General features: G+C 43.8%; 1 protein-coding gene across 3 annotated transcripts in view; it reads left to right on the top strand.

Annotated features, from left to right (window-relative positions):
• Positions 1-18,248, top strand: part of ggt7 (gamma-glutamyltransferase 7) — a 52,735-nt gene that overhangs the window by 12,635 nt on the left and 21,852 nt on the right. For all 3 annotated transcript variants that reach the window (XM_078554949.1, XM_078554950.1, XM_078554948.1), the window contains exons 2-3: positions 16,173-16,399; positions 17,452-17,603. In XM_078554949.1, the coding sequence (XP_078411075.1) occupies positions 16,173-16,399; positions 17,452-17,603 (379 nt within the window). The remainder of the gene's footprint in view (positions 1-16,172; positions 16,400-17,451; positions 17,604-18,248) is intronic.

The raw sequence follows: 18,248 nt of genomic DNA, 5'->3' as shown, positions 1-18,248 counted from the left end.
TCTACCCATATGGCTTCATTCGAGGAGCCTTGTAAGATGTCATCCCTCCTTACCGCTGTAATTGATTCCTTGATCAATATTGCGATACTCCCTCCCTCCCTCTTTTACCTACTTTTGTTTTATACTTACTTTTAGCCTCCCTCCTAATAAACTTAAGCATAGCCCCATGAAAGTAAAAATTGGCCTCTTGTAACCAAGTCAATAATATTACAATGATAAAAACAAAAAGCTAAAAGCTACTGCGGATGCTGGAAATCCAAAACAAAAACAGAATTACCTGGAAAAACTCAGCAGGTCTGGCAGCATTCTCCACCGATGCTGCCAGACCTGCTGAGTTTTTCCAGGTAATTCTGTTTTTGTTTTGTCAATAATATTACACTTTATGTTACCACCGACCATCAGATCTCAGAAAGCAGATGAACAGGGATGGATAGAGGAACAGACAAGATGGAACCTCTCTCTCTTGCACACATACATTGCCTTAGCTGTAATATGAACCCCTGCTTTCAGATTGTATTGTTACTGTAATAATATGGAACTGTTGGGCCTTTGCAGACTGCCCTATGCTTTGCATTAGTCCCTGGGCTCTCCTCTCTCTTTCTTTGTACTATCACACCTCTTGTAATACGATCATGGGAATCAAATAGATCTATTTGTTTGTAAAGAAATGACCATTTGCAGTAAAATAACAATTACAGCAACAAAATATATTTATATGGCATCTTTTAATATAATAAAACATCCCAAGGTGCTTCCCAGAGCATTACAAAACAAGGTGTTTTCTGAGCCATATAAGGGGATATTGGGTCAGATGACCAGAAGTTTGGCCAAAGAGGTAAGTTTTAATGTGTGTCTTCAAGTAGGAAAGCGAGAGAGGTGAGGGAAGGTATTCCAGAATTCGCTGAAGGCATGACCACCAGTGGTGGTGATTAAAATCAGGATGCACAAGAGGCACAATTAGAAGACTGTTGATATCTCCTCCAGCCCCAACATTCCAAAATATCAGAGGTGGAGGATTTGAAAACAGGATGAGAATTTTAAGATCAAGTCATTGCTTGGCCAGGAACCAGGAAAGGTCAGCGAGCACAGGGGTGATCAGGGATTGGGACTTGCTGTGGGTTAAGACATGGGCAACAGAAGTTTGAATGACCTTAAATTTACATAGGGTAGAATGTTGGAGACCAGGCAGGAGTGCATTGGAACAATCAAATCTAGAGGTAGCGAAGGAATTAACGAGGCTTTTAGAAGCAGGTGAGCTGAGACCAGGGTGAAGTCGAGCAATGTGACGGAGGTCATATTACATGTTATCATGTTATCGGAAGCTCATATCGTGGTCAGATGTGACACCAGGGTTGTGAAGAGACTTGTTTAGTCTCAGACTGTTGCTGAGAGGAATGGAGTCAGTAGCTACAGAACGTTTTAGGTGGAACCTCTCTCTCTTTCTCTCTCTCGCACACATACATTGCCTTAGCTGTAATATGACTTCCTGCTTTCAGATTGTATTGTTAATGTAATAATATGGAACCTTTGGGCCTTTGCAGACTGCCCTATGCTTTGCATTAGTCCCTGGGCTCTCCTCTCTTTGCCTAATAAGGCTTTGTTAATTTGTGCTAATCCCGAATAGCAGGTTCTGCAGCTACTCCTGGTTAACGAGCTTTTGAATGGTTTGCAGGCAGTATCTCCACCTCCGCAGGCCTTAATTTTCACCACATTTTTGTCTCAGTTTCATCCTGAGTATGGGTGAATGGACAATGGACAAGACGTGCCAAGAAGAAAATCAGACACAAATACATAGATACTGTGTGTCCAGAGTCACACATTTCTCAGACCAGGTAAGGATAGCAGATTTCCTTCCCTAAAAGACATTAGTGAACAAATTGGGATTTTGCAACTTTCCACTAGTTTCATGGTCACCATTACTGATACTAGATTTTTATTCCATACTTATTTAATTGGGAGGGCTTGTGGTCCTGTGGGTAGTGTACCTACGTTTGAGCCAAACAGGTTGAGCATCAACTTGTAAATCCTTCCACCATACGGCAGTGGCAGGCGGTAAGAGCGGGAGAGCTTCCTGGTCAGTCACGTGATGGAAAGAAAATTGGACCCTCTACCATCCTGCTATGGCAAGTATATCCTTTCTTAGGCTAGCACGCAAACTACACGCAATGCTCCAGGTGTGGTCTCACTGCTCAGAGATCATTGCTCCTGTACTCAAGTCCTCTCGCAATGAAGGCCAACATACCATTTGCCTTCCTAACTGCTTGCTGCACCTCCATGCTTGCTTTCAGTGATTGGTGTACAAGGACGCGCAGGTCCCTTTGGAGACCAAAACTGCACGCAATAATCCAGGTGCGGTCTCACCAAGGTTCTATATAATTACAGTAAGGTTGTGGCATATGGGTCGGACCTGCCATTGGGCAGGGAACTGAAGAAGAATTTATTTAATTAACTGAATCTGAATTCCACAATTCTGTGGTGGGATTAGAGCCCATATCTCCATATCTTTGGATTTCTACTCCACTAGCATTAGCACTATGTTACTGTACCCATCAAGATCTGAATTAGTAGAATAGATGTAGTGGGGAAAGAACATTTTAGGAATGCAGATCCAATGCTTTTTTTTCATGGTATCGTCATGCCACTATAATCTCCCCATATCTCTCAGCCTTTTGAAAGTACACTGTGCATAGCAATGCCATTTATTAATAATGGCAATAACAGACCAGCTCCAAATAGACTTTTGTCCTTGTGCAAATTACAGTGTTCTCTGGCTGGCTGCATCCGTGGGAATGAATGTCATTTTCTTTTATTTGTTCATGGGATGTGGGCGTCGCTGCCTAGGCCAGCATTTATTGCCCATCCCTAATTGCTCTTGTTCAGAGGACATTTAAGAGTCAACCCACATTGCTGTGGGTCTGGAGTCACATGTAGGTAAAGACGGCAGATTTCCTTCCCTAAAGGACATTAGTGAACCAGATGGGTTTTTACAACAATTGACAGTGGTTTCATGGTCACCGTCAGACTTTTATTGAATTCAAATTTCACCATCCACCATCGAACCCATGTCCCCAGAGCATTACCCTGGGTCTCTGGAATACTAGTCAGTGACAATACCACTATGCCACTAACGTCATTGATAGTCATGGATTGAAGACACATGTTTGCAGAGCAATTTAGTTGCTATTTTCATTGCAACGGTCAGTGTTAGGTGGAAAACAAGGATTGGCTAATATGTTCAAGATAACTAACCAGCTATCAAAATGTGATTATCTCAATCACAGAATTGAAATAGCGGTGGTAGATACTATCGATGAATTGAATAGTTTCAACCGTTTTATGGATAAGCTATCCCATCTGTAGATTGCTCAACCAAAGGAATTAAAGATGTGCCGAAAACCTGGATTTATAATGAAATAAAATTGGAAACAGAAACGGAAGATGCTAGAAACACCCTACAGCTCAATCGGTATCTGTGGGGGAAAACAGGGATATTTCAGATGCTGATCAGAACTGCAAGATGAGAAACATTTTAAAAGGAGCAAGACAAAGGGATGAGGGAAGGACAAACACATTTTTGCACTTGCATGCACGCAAGTGCTGACAGAGAAACGCACACAACGGAAAGGAATAGAATGATCTCTTAACTACTCAAGTAGAAAACTGAAGTGATGGCATCTGTGGCTCAGTTGGTAACATTCTCGTCCCTGAATCCGTAGATTGTGAGTTTGAGTCCCACTCTGGAGGCTTGGCTGTAAAACTCTAGGCTGCCGCTCCAGTGCAATACTGAGGGAGTGTTGCACTGTTAAAGATGTTGTCTTTTTGGATGAGATGTTAAACTGAAGTCTGCCTGCTCAAGTGGAGGTAAAATCCATGTAAAGAATTTAACAAAGGGATCATTGCTGGCAGTATAGTTTGCAGATAGTGGCTGTTGATGATGGTAATAAAGGAAATGGCAGAGCCTAGAGAGATTGGTCTGGATTTTGCATTTAAGAGCAATAGTGAGGCTGTCAGGGCTTCTAGTCTTTGGGCACACGGAAATCAGGAAGTTGCTGTCCGATGTACCCTGCTGCTCCAGAAGCTTCTCTCTAACAGAGACTCAGCACTGAACTACACGACGGGGATGAATTTGTGGTACTTTCTAAATGTGCCAGCAAAAGCTAGGGCATGTCCATTCAAGAGACTGAATTTTTACCGCATGTTAAGTTTTAATTATTGCTAGTCAGTCTCTCTGGCACTGAAAATTTAATTTTACAATTGTAAAGTCTCATTGCTTCAGATTTTAATTATTGTTGGAGATCGTAAAAAATTTAAAAAATGTTTTCATTCTCTCTTTTAATCCCATCTTTCCTTTTCTCCCTTTGTTTAGCTTTCTATACATGATTTTATATTGATTTTAAATATTCTAACTTACACTTCCTGGTTTAGCTCTTGTATTCCTCGGTAAGGATTTTTCAAACTGATTCAGGGGACATGCCATTACTTGACCTGTTCTCACAGGCCCAGCATTTATTGCCCATTCCTAATTGCCCTTGAGAAGATGGTGGTGAGCCACCTTTTCGAACCGCATCGTCCGGGCATTTAAGAGTCACCCACATTGCTGTGGGTCTGGAGTTACATGCAGGCCAGACCAGGTAAGGACAGCAGATTTCCTTCTGTGTCCTGAGGGCAGGCTCCTCACACCCCAGCATAAATGTTGGACATTGGTGAATCAGATGGGTTTATATGACAATCGACAATGGTTTCATGGTCATCATTAGACTTTTAATTCCAGATTTTTATTGAATTCAAATCTGCCATGGTGGGATTTGAACCAAGGTCCCCAAAGCATTACCCTGGATCTCTGGATTACTAGTGCAGTGACAATACCACTACATCACTGCCTCCCTAGGACCCCTGTCAAGGGCAGCATGGTGTTCCAACTCACTAATTCAAATTGCAATGTAAAAACCCACAAAAAATCTGGAGCTAGCTGTAAACATAATGAAGGGCAAGCGACATTCATTTGCTACTGAATGCAAAATCTGGGCCAATGATGCAAAATTCTAAAACTGATCATTTCAAAGAGAAGTAAAAAAAGGGGAAAGAGAGGTCATAGAAAAATTAAATTAAATATATGTCAGGAATGGTAGCATCGTGGTTAAGTTACTGGACCAGCAATCCAAACATCAGGACTAATGCTTTGGAGACATGGGGCTGATTATACACTGAGGGCAGGTCCCTCACATCCCAGCGTAAATGTTGGGAGTGAGCCTGCCTCTGCTTAGCTGGCTCGCCCTGCTTTAATTTTTCGGGCAATGGCCCTTTAATTAGTATGAAGTGGGACTTCCGTTTGTCTGCAGGAGGATGTCCCACCTCATGGAGCTGCCGGCCAAGCGAAGACATTAGTTTTGTGCCACACCAGGATTGGTGGCCGCTGTCGGTATTGCAGGAAGCCTGGGAGGAAGAGGAACCATGGATGCCGTGAAACCCAGGACCCAGGTAAGTCAGGAATCTCGCTGGGGCCTGCCGGGGAAGTAGGGCCAGGGGGCGGAGGGTCATGTTAGACAGGGCAAGGGTGGGAGGGTGGACCCTGGGAGACAGCTGTTTGGGCGGGGAGCCTCCAATTGGCACAGGGAGCTCACTGACCAGCCCGCAGGGTTAAACCTGCGTGGCTACTCATTGGGTGCAGGCCTCTCCCACTATCTGTTAAATTGGAGTGGCGATGGGATGAGGCTCTGAATAAGACATTCATTTGCCAATTGAGGGACTCATTTGGGCCATGGGTGAGCAGCCCACCTATCACATCCCCCTCCCCCGCCCATAAAATTGTGGCGGGGTGGGTGGGTGGCGGGCATGCCGCCAATGACGGTGCCCTAATTTACAGGTTCACCCTCCTGTTTTACCACCTGCGGGTGGCCCATAACACTCAGCCCATGAGTTCAAATCCCACCACAGAAGCTGGCGAATTTGAGTGCAATTATATAAATCTGGAATAAAAAGCTAGTCTTGGTAATGGTGACTGTGGGACCATCAGTTTGTCATTAAAAACCCATCTGGTTCATTCATGTCCTTTAGGGAAGGAAATCTGCCATCCTTACTGGCTTGGCCTACTTTTGACTCCAGGCCCCAAGCAATGTGGTTCACTCTTAGCTGCCCTCTGAAATGGCCTGTAAAATGGCATCAAACTGCTACAAAAAAGTTGGACCACCCTGTGTTCATCACTGCCTTCTCATCGGGCAATTAGAGGTGCGTTGATTAATGCTGATATTGCCAGTGGTGCCCACATCCCCATGAATGAATAAAAGAAAAAGACATTTTAAAATTTAACATGAGGCTCCCCATTTTGTTTCAATGTGAGGCCTGACCAATTCTGGAAGACCTACACCTTCAAGTTTCCATAGCAACACGGAACTCTTTGTCTTTCACCAAGCTCAATTTTTTCATCAATGTTGAAGCAGGAATGTTGAGAGGGGAAGAGAGCATACTCAATTAGCCAAAGGATTGCTTGTATTCAATAAGCTTTTGTTATTGAGACATAGGCAGCAAAAAAAGTAAACATTCTGGGTTTGGTGACAGTTTAGAGCCCACTTGGCTCCCACTCAGATTGGTTTATGAAGTTTGCATCAAAGGTTATGCAACACTTTGGGGTAATATGTCACCCTCCCCCAACTCCATTAAAAATAATTCAATTGTTGTTGTGCTTTTTTAAAAAAAAAATAATTCTGAAATAGGTAGTATTTCTGTGGCAAAGATTCTGAATCAAGTCATTTTATGATCAATGAATTTTATACAGAAAAATGGCAATTTCACTCCGATAAACTACAACAGCAACTTGCATGTGCATAGCGCCTTTAACATTGTAAAACGTCTCAAGGAGTGTAATCCAAAGGCAATTGACATCGAGCCAAAAGCGATATTATGCTAAGTGACCAAAGCCTCGGTCAAAAGGGCACTTTGTAAGCAGTCTTAAAAGGAGCGAGTGGTGGTTGAGGCCAAGCTATCGGGGGAAGAAATCCCAGAGCTCAGGACTGAGATGGCTGAAGGCACAGCTGCCAGTGGTGGAACGTAGGAAGTGAAAGATGTGCAAGAGGCCAGAATTGGAGGAACTCTGTATTGACAACTGGTGTTTGAATTGGAAATGCTCTTTTTGAGTTAGCAGTTTAAAGATTGGATTTACATTATGACTGCAGTATCACTGCAAAGAGTGGTTTTCTTTATACTGAGGCTAAGCAGTTGGGGTTTAAATTCTGAGAGGGGGCCTGATCTGACTCCAGAGCTAAATAGACTGAAACTTCATTCTCCTGTTTGAGAACAGCTGTACAGTAGAAGCTTCATGTTGAGACGCCTCTTCTCGTTGCCAAGGCAGCAGATTCACCCTGGGAACGAGGGACTCGCGGCGCTTGAATAAATACTTTTTTTTTAAAAATCAGCCCTTTAGTAGGATATGGATTTAACCTATAGTTTCTGCAACATTACAGATTGCAAAATGCTTTCCTACAGTTTTACCAGAAAGTTGTTTTCTCTCATTTCTACCCTGAATACATCTGATTGCTGGATCTTTGGTTATCATGTCAGCAAATCTAGGAGCCTAGAATCGATTCTGCAATTTGGAATGGTGCAAGAATTTGCACCAAGAGCAAGTAGATTTGAGTGGAACTGGTTACTGAGATCGCAGGGCGATCAGAGGCAAGGAAGGTCGCTTCAGCATCCAGTAAAATGCTAAAGATTCCCCTTGGCATCATCCAATTCTTTTGTGTTAAATAGCAACTGATAGCTACAATTACTTGTATTTGTATAGCGTCTTCAACATAGTAAAATGTACCAAGGTGCTTGTGGAGATGTTTAGGAAGGGAATTCCAGAGCATAGGGCCTAGGCAGCTGAAGGCACGGCCACCAATAGTGGAGCAATGAAAATGGGGGATTTGCAAGAGATCGGAATTGGAGGGATCAAAGATCCCTGAGGGTTATAGGGATGGAGGAGGTTCCAGAGATTGGGGGTGGAGAGGCCATGGAGGGATTTGAAGACAAGGATGAGAATTTTAAAATCAAGACGTGGCTGGGCTGAAGTTACCGTAGGTCAGCGAGCATAGGGGTGATAGAGGAACGGGACTCAATGCGTTAAGATAGTCTTGGATGAATCCAGTTTAAGGATGGTGTGATATGACTGGCACCCTGGACTCTCGCAACAGCAGAGAGAGGCACGAGGACAGTCTTAAACTCACTATCCGCCTTATTGGAGTAAACCCTGCAAACTTCTTTCAGCGCCCGTTGTTCATACGGACATTAACAAGATTCAAAAGAAATGCAGATTTTATGGGTGTGAAATCAACAAATGGCCTGCAGAAATGTGACAGAAGCACAGTACATTGAAGGCACGAAACAGACAAGGTAGCAAAAGTTCACATAATGTTTCAGAGACAGTGCCGCAGTTAAATAGAGCTCTGATTTTCTTATTCATAGGATGAGAGTTCTAATGGCCATTGAGCATAGCACGATGATTAATTGCTGATGTCCTAAGTCGTGTAGGGCATCGGTCATAACTACAAGCCTATCAGAGAAGAATGATTGGTTTTGTATAATAGAAAGCATCACCTACAGGAACTTTGGGTGTATTTTCACAGACTTAAATCTCTCTCTACGGTCTTTGAGTTTTTTAATATAAAAGAAAGTCTGAAAACAAAATGCTGGTAAGACAAAATGGGTCACTCGGCTTCTGAAAGAGAATTTTTGGATAATCTGTCAGGGCATGCGGGCATTTTCACTGAAGTTTAACGTTAGCTGTACCACTTCTAGTTAGCTGTTTTTACTCTTGTCAATGGAATGATAGCCAGTCCCTCAGGCTAACCTGGACTGCTGATGTCCATACTGCCCTCCCTGCTGTAGGATGTAACTTGCAGTGATTGTCTAATCGAATATATACCTTGGAATAACATGAAAACAAGGGCAGTATGTCTGAACTGAAAATGAACAAGTTTGGAAATGCACAAGCTGTTTGGCATCTATGAATGAGAGAGAATGAGCTGGCATCTTTAGACGATCATCCCTTGTCAGAAATGCCAAATGGATAGGGCCATCTTTAGGATTGAAGGAAACAGAGGTGAGGGAGAAAACAATAAGTTAAAAATGGGGAAAGTAACAAAATACTACAAAATGCAAGAAACCTGGAATAAAACCAGAGGATGCTAGAAACATTCAGCAGGTCAGACAGCATTCATGGATAAAGAGAGACATTACTAATATTTCAGCTTGATTACGTTTTGTCAGAACTTCTAACTAAGGTACAACCCATGGCTTTTACATACTTAGACTTTGTCCTGTACAGGACCAAAGGAACTATGGGCAGCAAGACTTGTCCACTGGCCCTGTCCAACACAATTTCTTTTGCACCAGCCCAGGTGGTTTCCCACTCTTGAAGGTGCTCCTTAAATGCACTTCGCCAGGTCTTCCTTGGCTGGCTCTGTCTTCTTTTTCCATCTGGTGGTGTCCATTCTATTCCACTCTGAGTTGGTGTAAGTCCAGTAGGTGAAATACATGTCCTGCCAGTCTTGGTTGTGTCTCTGTCACAATGTCCCGCAGCTGCTGCTGTCCAGTTCTCTGTAGCATTTCCTCATTGGTGATGCCATTTCTCCATGGTGATGCCCAGGATCTTATATAGCTGGCGCTGGTGAAAGATGTCCAACTTATGTGACACCTTTGCTGTTCTCTTCCATGTCTCGCTGGCATAGATTCCAGTTGGTACTACTATGGACATGTAGAGTCACAGCTTCACAGCCATGTTGATGGTATTGGATGCCCAGGCCGTGTGGAGCTGCTGGAAGACCGATGCTGCTTTGCTGATTCTTGTGTGGACGTCGTTCTCTACATTAACCTCCCTGGAGATGTTGCTTCCGAGGTAGTGTTAAGATATGGCAGGTGGTATTTGCCAGGCTGACCAACCCCACAAGGGGAACTTGGCCACACTGAAACAACGATTTTGCAATTTGTATTTATTACAAGAAGGCTTGGGCACTGAAGTTTGAAGTAATGAGTCCACTACCACCTTTAGAGATTTTAAAGATTAAATTAAAACATTTATTAACAAAAGAAGAAAAAAAACTTAAACACACTTAAGATTACAGTTGCACAGTTAAACAGTTCCCAAAATTTCTACTTAACCAGATTCCCAACTAGACACCCACTTTAAGGCAACAGTCCAAATAGATTCCAAATTTATAAAGTCATCCAGCAATATTACCACAAGTGTCCACTGGACAATGGACTTCCACTTTAGTTACTGGAACAGCAAATGTCTTCAGGGTGGCTCGAGGCTTTTCCCCCCAAGTCTGTTTCACACAGTCACCTTTCAAGATCTCACACGGCCACACCTCACACAGCCTTCCGTGCTTCTTTAAATATATCTTTTTCCGTTTTGATTTGTATATCCCATTGTTTCCACTTGTTTTTAGAAGTTACTTTTCCCAGAATATTAAAAAAAACCTAAAGGTTCTCATTATGGCCAGTACTTTTGGAAAAATCAACATGACCACTTGCCTTATTTACCTTGTCAGTTGTAAACATTTTCCACCTCCCTTTGAAAATCAAACACCTCTCCACTTATCTAAAAACGCCAATTCCATTCACACTGTATCTACTGAGCTTGCTCTAGCTTTACTCGTCTCCATTTTAAATGCCTGTTTTACACTCACTCCTTTGATAATTTAAACCTTGCGGACTAATCGTCTCTAATTTAATTAAATTAGCCTCACACACACACACCTGCTTTAAAGAATCCCACAGTGATATTACGAAAAATATGATAGTTCCTTGACAGTAGAGAAAGTGGTTGACATCCTTGGAAATTCTGTTACCCGATGGTGATGGGAGGGGCCTTGTTGCCGTCCAGTTGTCACCATCTTGGTCTTCTTGCAGCTGATGCGTAGACCAACCTTGGCACCGCTACTCTCCACACTGGTGGTCATGTCTTGGAGCGTGCGCGATTCTTTCACCAACAAGGCGATGTTACCTGCAGAATCCAGGTCCATCTACCGTGGGATGCCAAATTCTGCACCCACCATCACCTTCCTCATGATGAAATCAATAACCAAGAGGAAAAGGAATGGGGAGAGTATGCAGCCTTACCGTACTGCTGTGATGATGTTGAAAGAGTCCGTGGTGCCCGTGCTGGTCTTGATGCAGCAGCTGGAGTCCCAGTATAAGGCTTTGAAGATGTTAATATACCGCTCCGGGATGCTGTACTGTCTTGCGACGTATCAGAGTGACTGCCAATGGATGCTATCGTATACCTTCTTGATAACAAGTGGCTCCCGATACTCTAGGCTCTGTTCTGTGATGTTCCTGAGCCTAAAGATCTGCTTGAAGCATGACCTGCCACCCCAGAAACCTACCTGTTCTTTGCAACGGGTAATGTCTACTTCTGCTTTCAACCTGTTGAGGAGCACCATGCTGAAGACCTTGCCAAGCACTGACAGCAGTATGAGATGCCCCTCCAGTTGTTGCAGTCACTGAGTTTCCCTTTCTTTGGCAGCTTGACAATTACTCCTCGCCTCCAGTCATCCAGGATGTCCTCTACAGTCCAGATCTTGTTGAACAGGTCTGTGAGCTCTGCTGTGATGGTGTTCTCGCCATGTTTCAATAGCTCTGCTGGTATCTCGTCAATCCCAGGTGCTTTGTTGTTCTTGCATTTTCAGTTATAAGACTTAAGAGAGAGGATTTGTATCTATATAACATCCATCACATCCTCAAAATGTCCCAATGCACTTCACAAGCAATTGATTGCTTTTGAAGTTTAGCCAGTATTATGTGGGCAAATGCAGCATCCAATTCGTGCACCCCACAAACAAAAGTGAGATAAATGACCAGTTTATCTCTTTGTTGGTAATGTTTGAGGGTTCTGATTAAAGATCATGATCAGAAACGTTAACTCTGCATCTCTCTCCACAGATGCTGCCAGACCTGTTGAGTATTTCCAACATTTTCTGTTTTTTCAGGTTTTCTGCATCCACAGTATTTTGCTTTGAGGAGCAATTGTTGGCCTGGACACCAATAGAACTCTTCTGTTTTTCTTTGACAAACCCTTAGAAGCATGTCTCCTTTTTCTCTGGCGAGTAGCACAAACAGTACTGTTTACAAAGCAACTTATCACGTCACACAACAAATTACTTTGAAGAGCAGTGATTGTTATTTAAACACAAATGTGATCTCTCTCTCTCTCACTGTATGTGTGAAGCAGGAATGGGGATTCATTCCCATTGAGCGTCAACTCGCAGACACTTCCTCCTACCTCCCCCTGGACCATGACCCCACCACTGAACATCAAGCCATTGTTTCCAGGACTGTCACTGACCTCACCTCCTCTGGAGATCTTCCCTCCACAGCTTCCAACCTCATAGTCTCCCAACCTCGGACGACCTGCTTCTACCTCCTACCCAAAATCCACAAACAGGACTGTCCTGGCAGACCGATCGTGTCAGCCTGTTCCTGTGCCAAGGAATTCATTTCTTGCTATCTTGACTCCATTCTCTCTCCCTTTGTCCAGTCTCTTCCCACCTACATCTGTGATTCCTCTGACGTCCTACATCATATCAACAATTTCCAGTTCCCTGGCCCCAACCGCCTCCTCTTCACCATGGATGTTCAATCCCTCTACAGCTCAATCCCCCACTGGAATGTTCTGAGGGCTCTCCGCTTTTTCCTCGAACAAAGGCCCGAACAATCCCCATCCACCACTACTGTCCTCCGTCTGGCTGAACTTGTTCTCTCACTGAACAATTTCTCCTTAAACTTGTCTCACTTCCTCCAAATAAAAGATGTGGCTATGGGTACCCGCATGGGCCCCAGTTATGCCTGTCTCTTTATGGGGTATGTGGAACATTCCTTGTTCCAGTCCTACTCAGGCCCCCTCCCACAACTCGTTCTCCGGTACATCGATGATTACTTCGGTGCTGCTTCATGCTCTCGTCTGGATCTGGAAAAATTTATTAATTTTGCTTCCAATTTCCATCTTCCATCATTTTCACGTGGTCCATCACTGACACTTCCCTTCCCTTCCTTGACCTCTCTGTCTCAATTTCTGGTGATAGACTGTCCACCAATATTCATTACAAGCCTACTGACTCCCACAGTTATCTGGACTACAGCTCCTCACACCCCACTTCCTGTAAGGACTCCATCCCATTCTCTCAGTTCCTTCACCTCCGTCGTATCTGTTCTGATGATGCGACTTTCAAAAACAGTTTCTTTGACATATCTTCCTTCTTCCTTAACCAAGGTTTTCCACCCACGGTGGTTGACAGGGCCCTCAACCATGTCCGACCCATCTCCCATGTATCCGCCCTCACACCTTCCTCTCCCTCCCAGAATCATGATAGGGTCCCCCTTGTCCTCACTTATCACCCCACCAGCCTCCACGTTCAAAGGATCATCCTCCGCCATTTCTGCCAGCTCCAGCATGATGCCACCACCAAACAGATCTTCCCTTCACCCTCCCTAGCAGCTTTCCGTAGGGATCATTCCCTCCAAGACACCCTGGTCCACTCCTCCATCACCCCCACACCTCAACCCCCTCCCATGGCACCTTCCCATGCAACTGCAGAAGGTGCAACACCTGCCCCTATACTCCCCCCCTCCTCACCGTCCAAGGGCTCAAACACTCCTTTCAAGTGAAGCAGCACTTCACTTGCACTTCCCTCAATTTAGTCTACTGCATTCGCTGCTCCCAATGCGGTTTTCTCTACACTGGAGAGACCAAACGCAGACTGGGTGACCGCTTTGCGGAACACCTTCGGTCTGTCCGCAAGCATGACCCAGACCTCCCTGTCGCTTGCCATTTCAACACACCACCCTGCTCTCATGCCCACATGTCCATCCTTGGCCTGCTGCAATGTTCCAGTGAAGCTCAACGCAAACTGGAGGAACAGCACCTCATCTTCCGACTAGGCACTTTACAGCCTTCCGGACTTAATATTGAGTTCAACAATTTCAGCTAATGAACTCTCTCCTCCATCCCCACCCTCTTTTCCGATCCCCCTTTTTCCAATAATTTATAATTTAAAAAAAATATATTTTTCTTTTCCCACCTATTTTAAAATTTATTTCGATCTATTGTTTTATCTCCACCTTTTAGCCCATTTTGATCCCTTCCCCCCCCACCCCACCCCCACTAGGGCCATCTGCCACTAGCTTGTTCTGCTTGCTACCCTTAATGTCCCCATTAGCACATTCCTTAGATATTATCACCACCGTCAACATCCCTTTGTCCTTTTGTCTATGACATCTTAGGTGGAGGCAAAGAAGAGATTGCCAATCACCGGCCCTCTATCCAGCTCTATCTGGTGCCCCCCCCACCCCCCCCCCCCACCCCCCCAACCAAATTATCTGTTCAGTGATGTTAGTAGAGGAATGAACGTTGGCTAAAGTACTGGGAAGAACCCTTCTGTTCAAACCAGCTTATATTTCACCTCATTTCTCTATTTCCTTAGTTCTGATGAAGAGTTATATGGAGTCAACTGTATTCCCCTCTCCGGGGATGCTGTCAGACCTGCTGAGTTTTTCCAGGTATTTTTGTTTTTGTTTCAGATTTCCAGCATCCGCAGTATTTTTGCTTTTATTATAATGGGGATTCACTGTTTGACATGTGCTTCTATGTGCAACATGTTGGAATTCTTTCAGTGGTGAATGTGCTGTATAAATGAGAATTGTAAAAAAAAAATCTTAATGTACAGATATTGGCTCATTTAAATTTGGTGAGGCTATTTGCACAGTGTAATATGAGCCTTCTTCAAGAATGTATAAAGTATTTAATTTTAATAAACTTGGGTTTACTTCCTTCTTTCAGTTTCTTGAATTCACTGAACTAACTTCTCTAAAATTGCTGCTTCTATTTCTAACTTGCTGTATTGCTGCATTTCATAAGCACCATATTATTCATGCACAACCCTTTTCACAGGTAAGCCATAGGTTAAAATTGCACTTGTGTCTTCATCCCTTCATGGCTACTTAATCTCTGAAACGTGCATAAAATATTTTTACTCCACTTTCTACTAGTATACTCTGCCTAGTATGCATTAAATCTGGTTATGTTGCGTTGGGCCAAGAGTGTGCACAACTTGACCTCTTCAGGTGTGCAATCTGTTAAAGATCTTTTGCCTCTGTCCCTCTGCAGGTCTTGTGTTTCTCCCTCTCCCTCTCAGCCTCTCTTTCCTCAAATCTATCTCTTGTTTCTGTGCCTGTTTGTTTTACTGTCTGCTTGTGTCTTTCTAAATTTATCTCTTCCTCCTTTCTGAAGGGTCGCAGTTGAAACGTTAATCTACCTGTCCATCAGGTAGTGATTGACCTGCTGTGCAATGTGTACTTTACAGTTATTGTTTGATTTCCAACCTTTGAATTTATCCCTTAAGTCCATGTTTTGACTTTGAGCATACTGATAACTTTATTTGCTCTGAAACGCAGTGCAGCTGGATTTGCAAAGTGAGGAGCTTTGAATAAAATGCTTTCATGAAATACCAGAAGAAAGTGTGATAAAATTAGGATGATGAAGAAAGAAACAATGGTGGCAACACCATGACTTTTATACCTTTCTGCTTCTTCTGCTTCTGTTTTAGTTACGTCGGCATCACAGGATAACACCCATATTCCTCCAACATTTATACAGGTAGCGCTAGCTAAACCAAGCACGACCTGCTCAGATGGTGGTCCTGATCGTTTTTAAATGGAAATAATCTAAAGATGGGTTTTGAAGCTTTCAAGTGATGGGGCTGTGACTATTTCCTTTCTCAGCTTGTTCCACTGTGGGATTATCCTTGGGAAGATTGTTGATACACTGTGTCTTGGAGCCAAATGGTCTTTGTATGGATGACCACCTTGTGTTTTGGCATTGTCCGAGGGCACCAGGTACTTGTTTTTGTCAATTCCCACCAGTCCATTCATATTTTATAGCACATGGCCAGTCTTTTTTCCCTCTCTCTGAGCCCAGAGCAAAGCTGGATACCATTGTGGGTAGGGAGGCGAGGCAGAGGTACTTCAAGTAAGGCCAGTGTGCCTAAAGCATTAAGTGAACATTTATAAATTCTGTGAGATATGGACTTTTCCACTCGTACACGCCTGCTAATCCTATGCATGTATTGCACTGTTGTAGAAATTCAGTAATCATCAATTGAAATAAACCAAGACTAAACTTTTTAAATGACCTTTTGTAGATCCTGACTTGTTCCTGAAATCGGCTCGCCTCCAACGCCTGCCCTCCTCCTCCTCTGAGATGGGCAGTCAGGAGATGTCTCCATTGCGTGTGACCAACAAGGATCCATTTTCTGGTGACTGCACCTGTCGGCAGGATGGTTTGACTGTTATTATCACTGCCTGCTTAACATTTGCGACTGGAGTCACTGTAGCCTTGATTATACAGATCTACTTTGGAGACCCACAGGTAAGTCTTCTACCTGTAACTGCAAAATGGAAAGGTTCACTCTAAAGGTTTTACCTGCCCCACAAACTAAAAAAGGCACTTGTCATTAAGCTAGCACTCTTCCTGACCTTGGGACATCCGAAAATGCTTTGTACGCAATTAAGCACTTTTGAGGTGTGGTCACGACTGTAATGTTGAAAATATGGCGATCAATTTGCATGTAGGACGATCCCACAAACAGCAATCTGATAATAGCCAAATTAGCTGTTCAGTGATGTTAGTAGAGGAATGAACGTTGGCTAAAGTACCGGGAAGAACCCACTTGTTCACCCTTGAAATGGTGCCACGGAATTTTTATATCCATCTGAGGGAACTGAGAAGGCCTTTGTTTAACATCTCTTACAAAAGTCATCACCCCTAACACTGCAGCACTCCCTGCAATCCTGCATGTGTCAGCCTGGATCATGTGCTCAGGCCTCTTGAAGTGAAGCAAGAAGGTTAAGACCTTCTGACTCAGTGGCACGTTACCACAGTGCCAGAGCTGACTGAGGAAGTGAACATGGTTCCTGTCATTTACACTTCTTGGAATGTAAACCTCCACTGCCTTTATTGTTTCCCTCCGATCTACCCCCTTTTGCTGTGTCCTTACTGCTCCCATTTCCCTAGAAGAGTACATTTGACATCATGGGAAGTCCAGCTTACCTTGTTTATTTATTTATTTACTTACTTGGGCACAAGAGAATGTTAGTTAGTTTATAGTGACTGAAGGGCCAGGTCTGGCATGGTGCTCAACTGCTGGCACATACGACAGTTTTAAGAAAGGGAAAAGGTCCCCAAGCCTGGAGCACCCAGGAAATAAAAGTGGTGGGGAGTGGGGGGCCTTACCCAGAACAATACATCAGTATTTTTACTGGGTACCAATAGGGTGATTTCAAGAATTCATTGTGTCTTAATCTGTATTCCCATTGGGAATCAAGCAGACGTGGCAATATTTCAGAAACCTAATGAGCAACAATCATAAACCAGGGAAGTTTTGCATCTCTGACTCTACCTTCCCCTCTTGTTCCATGTAGATCTTTCACCAAGGTGCAGTGGTTACAGATGTGGCCCATTGCTCCACAGTTGGTACCGAAATACTGAATCGTGATGGCTCTTCGGTGGATGCAGCTATTGTGTCCGCCTTATGTTTAGGAATAATCCATCCCCACAGCTCTGGAATTGGAGGGTAGGTGTTGTAGGTATTATGGAATATTTAATGAAAATGCTCATGTTTATACACAAAATTCTTGTTTTACAAAGGGTCATGTGTCCTTGGATCTCCCCCCTTTTCCACCCAGCTGGATGTTTTCTACACTATTGACGCTATGTAGTGCAAGTTGCTGTAAAAGCTTAAAATGAAATAAATCTCAGCCCAGATCCTAATAGGCCCAAAATGGCTAATATTTCAACAAAACTGGCACCATGTTGCCAATCTCATTGATGGCATGGAGATGTTTGATGTGCAGTGACCGATAATCTGCCCCTTGATGCAGAACTCAATACACACACAGGGAAAGCGGCTACCACCTTTGACCGATTCACAAAACACACATGGAAGAACATTGAGCTGACCCTTAGGACCAAGCTGATGGTTTATGAGGCCTGTGTTCTCAGCACCTTGCTGTACGGCTGAGAAACACGGACAACTTACAGCTATCAAGAAAAGAAGCTCAACAATTTCCATCTTCACTTTTTGGGTATACCCTGGCAGGATGAAATCATGAATGCTGCAGCCCTCTCAAAGGTGGACCTCCCATGTCATCAAACAGCGGCAGCTTTGTTTGCTCAGGCACGTCCGCAGGACATCCACGGGAGATGGTTGCATACCCAG

This window comes from Cetorhinus maximus, chromosome 13 (assembly GCF_964194155.1).
Source record: "Cetorhinus maximus chromosome 13, sCetMax3.hap1.1, whole genome shotgun sequence".
In the NCBI taxonomy this organism is placed as follows: Eukaryota; Metazoa; Chordata; class Chondrichthyes; order Lamniformes; family Cetorhinidae; genus Cetorhinus; species Cetorhinus maximus.
This window is presented reverse-complemented; position numbering and strand designations above follow the sequence as displayed.